This window comes from Chenopodium album, chromosome 11 (genome assembly GCF_948465745.1).
Source record: "Chenopodium album chromosome 11, dcCheAlbu1.1, whole genome shotgun sequence".
NCBI lineage: Eukaryota > Viridiplantae > Streptophyta > Magnoliopsida > Caryophyllales > Amaranthaceae > Chenopodium > Chenopodium album.
The window spans coordinates 13,505,919-13,517,209 of NC_137844.1; the positions used below are offsets into that span (position 1 = coordinate 13,505,919).

Consider the following 11,291-nt stretch of genomic DNA (forward strand, 5'->3'; position numbering starts at 1 on the left):
TACTTTTGAGTAATGTGTAAACTGTAAACCTCAATCGTGAACAAAAAATCATTTTTAAAAATAATTACAACTGTAATTACTCTTCTCAAAGGGCTAATCATATCGTGCACGTTAGATCCCTTGTAAAATGAAACATTGGAAAGTTATATGTACGTACTCCATAATTCCATATATATTCTTTTGGATTATTTTTTTTTTCTCCAAAGATAGATATTTTTTTTCTCATTCAAACAAATTTGACATCAAACTGGATAAGGGTTATATGAAATTCAATAATCGGATACCAAGATTGTTGTTAATTTATGTAATGGAAAATATATATGATGAGATAATTTGAATAATTGAAAAGATCGAGTTATATTCAAAATTTGTGCATTCAGAAGTGAGGGTAAGGGTATGTTCCGATTTATTGAAAACAACTAAACTGAACTGAACTGATTGAGGCTAAACTTAGCTGAACTGAACTGAATAGAGGTGAAATGAATTGTTTATGAGAAAAGGAAATTAGGAATTAAACTGAACTAATTGAACTTGAACTGAACTGAAGCTGAACAGAACAAATTCTAAGTGGTAAATAAAATGACAAAAACAATTTGTATAGACTAGGGTCATCTTCAATTCACTTGATCTGATTTCTTATGCCTTCAAATTTTCGAACCAAATGTGAATAATATGATCTAATATTATTTTTTGATTAAACTAAATTTCCTAGAAAAGAATTGTCAATTGAAAATGTCATTGATTCGTATTGATATACACTTTTCCAATATGATTTATATTTTTTAATTACGAGTATAACTTTTTAAAATTATAAATTCACAGGTTTTTAGTGATAACTAATTAAAAAAAAAATCTAATTTGATTATTTATGAAATTAACAAATACGAAGTATCAACTTAAATTACTTAAATTGAACATAACCTAAATTATATTTTATTGAATCATTATTTAAATTTGTAATTATTATTATAATTATTTTTATCAACTAAATTTATACTATGCTAATTTCAAATTCGATTCTAAATCATTCGAGTTGAGTCAAATTTATCATTATAATTAACAAACCTTTGATCTTAACCAAAAAAGAGGGAAAATTATAACTCCGTGTGAGAACCTGAGGGCCCCAAGTTGAAATGTATAAACAAAACTTAAAAATAAACCCCTTTTTCTTCAACTTCAGTCTTTTTCCTATCGTCAAACTCCCCTTTCTACTCTTCTCAACAACACAATTCGACCCTCCTAAAAAAAAAAAAAAAAAAAAAAAAAAAAAAGAAATCAATAAAAAGTTAGTTCTGCCATTGCAAAGCTGCAAAACTTTAGCTCAAACCCTCATAAATTTTCTCTCTCCTCCTTTCCATTGAAATGAAATCCAACCAATCACACAAATTTGCAGTAAATGTATTTGTCCCCTTTTAGATACCCCTCATTTACTCCTACCACCTCACTCCCTCACTCCTACTTCTACTTACACCTCTAACAACAACAACAACAACAACAACAACAACCCACCTCTCTTTCTCTCTCCTCCCGACCCAATTCGGCCCGACCCGACCCGTGTACCCGATGCGACGGCGGCGGCGCCTTTAAATGGGTTGTATCGTAAGCCGGCGGCGACCCGCCGGACCTCCACTGCCGGCGCCGGAAAACCCAACTCATCGCCGCCGTGCTTCTTCCCTTTCCTTAGGAAGGGACTCTCTTTCTCCTAATACTAGTAGTAGCAGTAAACTTCCTCGTTACTCGTCTAACTTCTCTACGACTGAGCTCCGGCGCCACGTCATCGACCCTTATGGAGGGGGGCCCACTACCCATCATGGGTGGCCCACTTGGCTTGCTGACGCTGTTGGTGATGTCATTAATCGGTTCTCCCCTCGCCGTGCTAGTACCTTCCAAAAGCTCGATAAGGTTCGTCTCTGAAAGTTCTTCCTTCGCCTTTTAAAGTAAATCCGGAATACCCATTTGATTGATTGTTTGTTTTGTTGTTGTGGTTTTTAGATTGGGCAAGGAACGTATAGCAATGTATATAAAGCAAGAGATTTGGTAACAGGGAATATAGTGGCATTGAAGAAGGTTCGGTTTGATAATTTAGAGCCTGAAAGTGTAAAGTTTATGGCAAGAGAGATTATAGTATTGAGCAAACTTGATCACCCTAATGTTATTAAACTTCAAGGTTTAGTTACTTCTCGAATGTCTTCAAGTCTATATTTGGTTTTTGATTACATGGAGCATGATCTTTCTGGCCTTTCTGCTTCACTTGGTGCTGGTAATAAGTTCACTGAGCCACAGGTACTTCACTTTTTCGATTTTTTTTTTCCTTGTTTCCGAGATTAATTGTCACGTTGATAGTGTAATTTGAACGGAAAAACTAAATCTGGGTGGTGGGTAGTATTTGATTTGTTTGGTTGTTTATTGTTTAATCTGAAGTTTTGTAATTTACTTAATTTGGGGTTTTTTAATTATTATTTGTGCTGCTTGTCATTTAGTTTCTTGGGTTCTTTCTTGATAGTAGTTTTGACAGTAGTAATTTAATGGAGAATCTTGAGCAATGGGGGGCCTCAAGTTCTGCAAAATTTTTTGTATCTAATTACAAATTGTGTGGTTATAAAACTAAATTGAGTTTGTCTTCTTATTACTTGGGAAAGTCTGAGTTATCCTGTCCCCTTTTCTGCTGATAGAAAAAGCCAAGCAGCTGAGAGTACAGGATGTGACTGTTTTACTAAGATTAGATGCCTGGGTTTTTGCAATAGCATTTGGACTGGGAGTTATTGTGGTTCATTGGACATTTATCGGTTTTTATCCGAATTTTTAAGTCCAGAGTACAATACTCGTTTGTCGCCCTTATGTTTGTTTTCCCTTACAAGCTTTGCTTATGTTTGTCTTCTTATTTGGATCTGTGATGCAAAACTTTATTTTAACAGCTATAACAACATAGCATGTGCCCTGCTTTAGGTGGGGTTTGGAGAGGTTTAAATTTATGCGGCCTTACTGCTAACCATGTTTAAGCTGATAGTGAGACTATGTTTGGATGCAACACATTTCTGGCCATATAATTTTAAATTGTTGTGTCGGACTTCATCTGGCAATTGATACCCAGGAGCATATCAACCACATTAAATATCATGTTTTAGTGGTCTAGCCCTTGAATCAGAATATAATATTTGGTTGTTGTACTCTTAAATGTTTCTATAGAAAAAAAAAAAAAAAAATCTCTGGATTTGGCAGTTTTCTTACTAAGTATCTTGAGAAGATTGTCTAAGCTCTTCCAGTCTTCCCCTCCTTTTTGCATGGAGTTGCATCAGAGAGATCTGTGGATGGATTCAGTTCCTAAGAGGACTGTGGATTTAGTGTATACTGTATCAGCTCTCAGAAGTCTATGACAAGAAGCTTAAGATTTGTCTAATATCAGACATTCCTGGGAAAAAAATTCAATGAAACCGGACATTGTTTCTTCCCTGGAAATCTCATCATTGTCTTTGAGCTTAAATTTAATTAATGACAGCATTTTTGGAAATTATATTAGGCTTCAGCTAGATTTAGGGAAAAATACATGTTGATGGTCTGAGGTAGATATATCAGGATTACTTTGGGAGATTCACAGCAGCCTGTGATTATTCATGAACAATGACATTCTTTCTAAAAAAGTTTAATTGGGTGGTGCTAATATGTGAGAAAGGGTGTGAAAGACATTTTGGGACTCTGGAGATCCAGAACTAACCATCTTTCTTCATTCTCATGTAAATTATAAAGATACGAGTTCCTTCTTTCTTCATCCTGAATGGGTAAATGTGGTTTGACGAAGCTTGGAGTATGAAATAAAGAAATTGAAACTTTGGGGCTGTTTGGTTGGCCTCATTGGAAAGAAGAAATTGAGAAAGAGATAAGAAAGCTGGAAAGGAAAGTTTACAAAATCCCCCAATGCCCTATGCTGTTTGGTTGAATGAAGAAAGTGACCTGAAACCCTTTGTAACTGTATGTTACACAGATGCATATTCAAGCAGAATCAAACTCTCTTTCTTAACTTCCAGCCATTTCTTCTGACTGCCGGCATTTTACAAACAGTACAACCACCACTGCTCTTCACCAATAACCAAGCCACTGCTGGCAAGTTTGATAATGGGTTACAGTTGGCATGTGGCATCTTCCATTGCAACTGAAGGCACTGCCTTCCACCATTATAGAAGGATATGGACAATATGGTCAATTTGAACATCAAATCTCTGGATCCAGAGCATTCATGGTCAAAATACACCATTTAAATCTTTAATTAGAATGTTGATGTATGTCTCTCCTTTTCTTTTTCTCTCTAATTTGTTGGTGATCAGGGTGGTTACGACTGTGAGTATGTGGCACATTGTTGGTGAATGTGAATCTTGTGATGGCCATGGGGTTTAGGATGTTAATTATCATGGCATGCGGTATTAACTTGGTGTTTGAGGTGACTAGTGATGATAAATTTATGGCGGTGCAAATGGTGGTGGTTGATACTTTGGTAGTGGTCAAGCTATGGAAGTGGCTGGTGGACTTGGGTCAAACTGGTGGTTGGGTGATGGAGTTAATTGGTCAAAGATGGTCAAGGGGAGTCATGGTGTGGACTGTGGAGGAAGTTGGGGAAATTCTCAACTCCCAAGTTGGGATGGAGAATCTGTGTAGAGCAATATTTGGAAACGCTGCAAAGCAAAAGGGGAGAAAGAAATTAAAAAAAATGTCAACTAAACAATCACCAAGGAAAAACAGGGTTAAATTTCCTTTCCCTTACCTTTCGGCCCCACCTTCCCAAGAATCCCAACCATATAGCCACTTAGTGTTTTAGTTATGTACAAATAGATATAGTTTGATGTAATTCAATCTACATGATACTAACTTTTTTGAGTGTTGAAAATACTCCAAAAACACTTATAATATGTTTGGGATCTAGGATTTCATCTGAAATTCTAGAATTGGAGCAAATGAAGTGTTTGGCAAACAAACAAATTTGTAAGTAGATTTCATCTAAATCCACAACACTTTAAAACATTCTGTAGATTAGTAATTTTAAATTACTTTAGTAAAGTTGTAATTTCAAATTCTGAGCTACATCATATCGCTAACCTTTCCCCTTTTATTTTTCTATCTTCTATTTGTTGTCTGAATAATAGCCACAGTAGCTATATGAGATGAAATTTTGAATTTTTTATGACGATGGTTATGGATTAATAAACTGATGGGTGTAAATATGGAGCTTGTGGTTTATGAGGAGATAATAATTTCTATGCTTAATCAATAAGGTTCAATCAATATTCCTCTTTCTCTCTTCTCTCTAATATTCATTTTCTCTCTCCTCCATTTGCCTCCTAAATGAAACTTCAAGTACAATATGATTTCAGAATTCCTGGAATTCAAACTTTATGATCCAAACACACAATTTGGATTTAAAACTCATCAATTACAATTCCACAATTGAATTCCAGTATTTGAAATGAATGCTGAGTTCCCAAATGCACTCTTATAGGGATTGCTGAATTCACCCCCTTTTTTTTTTTTTGACAATCAATAAGAAAGAAATAAATTCAACTTATATTTGATACTTTCTCCTTAGGTAACCCAAACAATTTAGGGGTTTAACACTGAATAGGATTTCTGAATGAATAAGTTTTTTATTGTATTCAAGAATTCGAGATGAATGTAAAAACCTTATGATTGGTGCCAGCTTAATATATTACGTTCTGTTGTTTGTTAACTGGTGCAGTATGACTCCCCTTTGTGAGACAGTGAGGCTGTAGATTTGCTGTTGAAATGGTACCTGCAGTTTACGACTTGTGAGAGAATCATTAATAAATGACTGAAGATTTGGTATAATCTGTGACTGGCTGCCTGCACATGCCACTGCAAGCTTATGATAGATAACGAAGTAAAGAATGAAAATAAGGCTGCCACCCTGACCATTGAGGCAAAAGCTTGCTCAAATCTTTCTTTAATAGATTTTTGCTCGGATATTATGTATAGCTGGATGTGTTAATAAAAAGATACTATTTCTTTTTCTTCTACACACTGATCCATTCCAATTCTGTTGTATCTCAATTTAATGACTTCATGCGCTAAATGTGTTTTTGCTGCTCTGAGTTTCATTTATTAGCTGCCTGATTCAAATGATTAAGGCCGACTGATTAGTGATCACTGAATGATTTTTAGGTGAAGTGTTTTATGAAGCAGCTAATATCTGGGCTTGAGCATTGCCACAACAATGGAGTTCTGCACCGTGACATTAAAGGCTCCAATCTCTTAATTGACAATGAAGGAGTTCTTAAGATAGCTGATTTTGGATTAGCTACAATTTACAATCCTAGTCAAAAGCAGCCTATGACCAGTCGAGTTGTCACCCTGTGGTATCGTCCTCCAGAACTGCTTCTTGGAGCCACAAATTATAGTGTTGGTGTTGACCTTTGGAGTGCTGGTTGCATTCTGGCAGAATTACTAGCTGGAAAGCCAATTATGCCAGGACGGACCGAGGTGTTGCATTTCTCCAAGATCTCATGATTTGATTGACAATTTTTAAGCTTCATTTTTGCTATATGTCCTTCATCCTTGTCTGGGATACATTTCTCACCGTTGACCATGTTTTTTTCTAGGCTAAATGTTTTGAAGTTTTGTTCTAGACTTGTAATTCACATTTATATCTATTGTGTGGCCAGGTAGAGCAGCTTCACAAGATATTCAAATTGTGCGGCTCTCCTTCCGAAGAGTACTGGAAAAAATATAAGCTACCAAATGCTACTCTTTTCAAGCCACAGCAGCCCTACAAGCGTTGTATTTCAGAGACCTTTAAAGAATTCCCCCCTTCTTCCCTCCCACTGGTTGACTCACTTCTTTCAATAGATCCTGAAGGACGAGGCACTGCTACTGACGCTTTAAATGGTGAAGTGAGTATTTTATTGGACACTGCATGTTTTGAACTGAAAAATTATAGGCTCATCTTTGAACTCCTTGTGTCATGTATGATAATTTATATTATTCACTTGTCAACATGTGTCCACCTTCCACAAATAGAACAATCTCAGGCGTAAAAAGAGAAATGGAGATTTTGAATAGCAGTTAGGCTGCTCAGCTTGATCTTATTGGCTGTTATTGCTTTTTAGTTTGACGATCTGATTTCGCATACATACATTGGTTGTGCTATTTAGCTATTGCAAGTAAAGATGGTGTCTTCTTCTTACCCCCTCCCCCTCCCCAAATGAGATGAAAGAAAAGGTTGGTTTAATATGTAAGCTTACATAAATTAATTGGTTGCCTGCATGTATAGTTCTTCTCCTCTGAACCTCATGCTTGTGAGCCGTCTACTTTGCCAAAGTATCCTCCCAGCAAAGAATTAGATGTAAAGCTACGGGATGAAGCTGCAAGAAGGTTTACACTACCTCCACTTTTATTGCACTTGTTTTACATTATTTCAAAAAAAAAATTGCACTTGTTTTATATTGTTATACTTTCCCTAAATTTGCCAGTTATCTTCATAGTGCTTACTGTCAAATTGCCACCTTCGTCATAGGCAAAGGGGCTTAAGTGGAAAATCTAGCATTGCTGATGGTGCCAAGAGAGTTAGAATACGTGACCGGGCTGGCCGTGCAATTCCTGCTCCAGAGGCAAATGCCGAGCTACAAACAAATTTGGATGTATGTTGAACAATCTTTATTTTATGTCTCTGTTTTTTCCCTTTTGCTTTTTCCACTATATTTGGCAACCTTTTTTGGGTTTCTTCACTGCTGCCTTCTAAATTGCATGTCTCATCAGTAGTTTCAGGAATGTGCTGCAAATGATATCCAGTTAAAATCAGCTACTTTATATAAGGAAAACACTAAACAGAATCCGTAAAATTCAACTTTAATCACTAAAACTTGGTTTTGGTTTGTCAAAATCTTTTCACTGAAATCCAGTTTTAAATTCCATTAAATCAGCGAAATTCAGGTGAAGAGAACAATGCCTTTGAAGTTAAAATACATGCATTGTTTATTATTGTTTAGTTTCAATGCAAAATTTTGATGATTAATATCTTAAAAGTGCCACAAGTAAAAACTATGATAAGTTGATATTCCTGTGTTAGTATTTATAGAGATGAATTTGTTTTCCTTGCAAGAAAAAATACTACAGATATCTGTCTTGTTATGGGATACAGCAACTAATTATCTACCTTTGAGTTTTCCAGAGGATGAGATTTGTGACACAAGCAAATGCAAAGAGCAAAAGCGAAAAGTTCCCTCCGCCCCATCAAGATGGAGCTGTTGGAGTTCCTCTGGATACTGCCAGTAACGGTCCTCTGTCCTTTGGCCCAACTGAGCATTCCTTTGATACATCACATTTGAAGCCTGCATTGTCAAAATCAAGAAGTGTAACGCCTGCTGAGGGGACTTCAAGGAAGAAGAGAACCAGTAAAGATCAGGACTTGGCTTCGTCGTGGAAATTCTTCCATGCATGGAAACCATCAACCATTGGGCTGTCTATGGATCTAATGTTCAAGGGTAAAGGGTCAATGACACGGGTATCTAGCAGTAGAAAGTAAGCGCGCGCATCTTCAACTTCTCCCTTTCACAAACTGAAGGGACATTCTTCAATCATAACTGTGGTCATAAAATTTTTAGTTTTTTAAGTTATGGAGGTGTAGTATGGAACGCAACCGTGCTGGAAGTTTTTGTATACTAATACACAAGGTTAGTTGTACAGTTGGTCATAGCTAATGCTACCTATTTTGATGTGTCTGATATTGTCTATATGCTACGAAGTTTCTATTAATGACTCATTCAAAATTAAAATTATTTACCCCTTCGTTTTAAAGCAACTTAAACTCTTTCACACTTAACCATCCAGTTTGCCACTACTAGCTCTTTTGCCTCAACAGATTGAACTTTCTAATCTTACTTACAAATAACATTTTAAGGGAGCTTATGACAATGTATATTTTTGATTCAATTCTAGCTAGGTTACGGCCTCATGGGTTCTACCCCCTATTCTTCAAACAATTTTACTCACATTATTCTCATAGGTTGCTATACACTTTCAATAAAGCATTAAAAGATTGAGTTAGTGTTCACTTCACCTACATTTCACTAATGTTATATATTGTATATACTTGTACCTTAGTCCTTCCCATAAAATTTTTTCCATATTGATAGGATAACCAGTCATATTTATTTTTTAAAAAAAAATTCATAATTTTTTGCTAATTAATAGTAATTAAAAATATCAATGATCAAACTTATGGATTTATGAATACGCCCAAAAATGCGATTTTATTTATTTATTTATTTATTTTATTTTTAATACAAGTATATTTTATTTATTTATATGAAAGAGGGAGTACAAAGTATCATAATCTGTATATGTATGGCCTCATGTAGACCTGACAATCCTGACCCGACCCGATTGACTCGACCCGAATAACCCGACCCGTAACCTGGAGTTGACCCGAAATCATTGACTCGAAAATGACCCGAACTCGAACTAACCCGACCCGACCTGAACCCGACCCGAAATGGAGTTGACCCGAGCATGACCCGATGACCCGACTCGAATGACCTGACCCGAAATTGACCCGAAACCCGAACTTGACCCGACCCGAAATGACCCGAAATCCGAAGTGGCCCTACCCAATTTTAACCCGAATTGATTGACCCCAATCAACCCGACCCGAATTGACCCGAATAATAAGAGAATAGGATGAAATGCTTAATTACTTGTTTTAAGGCTTCTTTATTTTCTAAGTAATAGGTACTCACGATTTTTTTTTTTTTTTTTAACGATTTTACTTTATTTTCCAACTATTTTTTTTAAGTGAATTTATATTGGTGACCCAACACAAACTTGACCCGAATAGACCCGACCCGAGTTGACTCGACCGAAATTGACCCGACTCGAAATTGGCCCGAAAATTGATCCTAAATATTGACTCGACCTGAATTGACCCGACCCGAACTTAACCCGACCTGAACTTGACCTGCCCGAACTTGACCCGAAGTGCTGACCTGAATTTGACCCGAAACCCGAGTCGACCCGAACCCGACCCGAACATTTGTTGACCCGAACTTGACCCGATCTGAATTGACCCGACCCGAATGACCTGTTTGCCAGGTCTAGCCTCATGGCCCTCTGGCCTCATCTGGCCACAGGCCACGCTTACTAATTAAAGAGGGTAGCTGTGTAATTAATTAGACCTTCATTGGATGTATTACATGTATATGTCTACCCAGTACCCACCATTTTGCATGATTAAAAAGAATATTTTTTCTATCATTTTACTATCTCGGATAATACATGCATACAGAAACTTTGAAAGTACTAGTAAATGGATATTGATCTATTCATAAACATCTATAATATTATTAAAACTGAAGACTTATTAAAAATCAATGCAATAATGCAAATTTATGATTGAGTTAGGATTTGAACCATTAAATTTAAGACATTTACCATCAAACTATCAATGTCTAGAATGGATTAAAACTACACATTGTAGCTTTCTAATTTGACCGTAACACTTCTTATTTTGCAACTTTGTATTAACTACTCAATATATTATTTCAATTAATAAGCAAACATAAATTCATTTTTTTAATTTCAACTTTGGTCCCCCATTCCTACCTCTAATGTCTAATCAAATCGACAATTTTTTTTTTTTATATTTTTTTATTTTTTAAAATTACTACTTGTATAATCAAAAACTAGTTTTTAATAATACTCCGTCTATCAAAACGGGATTGATATAGAGTACAATATTTAGTTATGGATTGATAACTATAGCAAATATTTTAGGCCGATTAGATTATGTTTGAGTGAAATTTTTTTATATATACCCGAATGCCTGATCATTAATACCGAAGATTTGCGGTTTTATTCTAGAAAAAGATATGGAGTATAAAATATAAAGATACTCGTATAAAATAGTATTTTAAAATTATATGATGAGATGAATCAGTTGAGATTTTACATAATCATAAAAGATAGGTAAAAGAGTGTGCGAATAGCAAAGAGACGTCACTGATGACTATTTGAATTAAGATCTTAGTGAATTATTTTTATAATCTGGATTATATGGATAATAACTTTATTTTTCTGGATAGCATAAGGATGATAATACAGCTACGAAAAAATAAATAGATAAATAAAAAAAATCAAATTTGATATGATACATTGAAAAATTAAGATATTAATCCTTGAGATAACTCATAGGATAGCTATCAAATGACAAAGATAATCCAAATTAACAAAAAATAATCTCTTATAATTTTCCCTATATAAAACCTCCACCCATTAATAAAAATTCACAAAAATAA

The 11,291-nt window shown here is 35.4% G+C and overlaps 1 protein-coding gene across 1 annotated transcript; it reads left to right on the forward strand.

Annotated features, from left to right (window-relative positions):
• The first annotated feature begins 1,216 nt into the window (after positions 1-1,216).
• LOC145567411 (putative serine/threonine-protein kinase At1g54610) lies at positions 1,217-8,781 on the forward strand. The gene is made up of 7 exons (XM_081626682.1): positions 1,217-1,902; positions 1,993-2,283; positions 6,166-6,483; positions 6,666-6,893; positions 7,274-7,374; positions 7,517-7,640; positions 8,171-8,781. The coding sequence occupies exons 1-7, from the start codon at positions 1,588-1,590 to the stop codon at positions 8,522-8,524; spliced, it is 1,731 nt and encodes a 576-aa protein (XP_081482808.1). The 5' UTR covers positions 1,217-1,587; the 3' UTR covers positions 8,525-8,781.
• Positions 8,782-11,291: the final 2,510 nt, after the last annotated feature.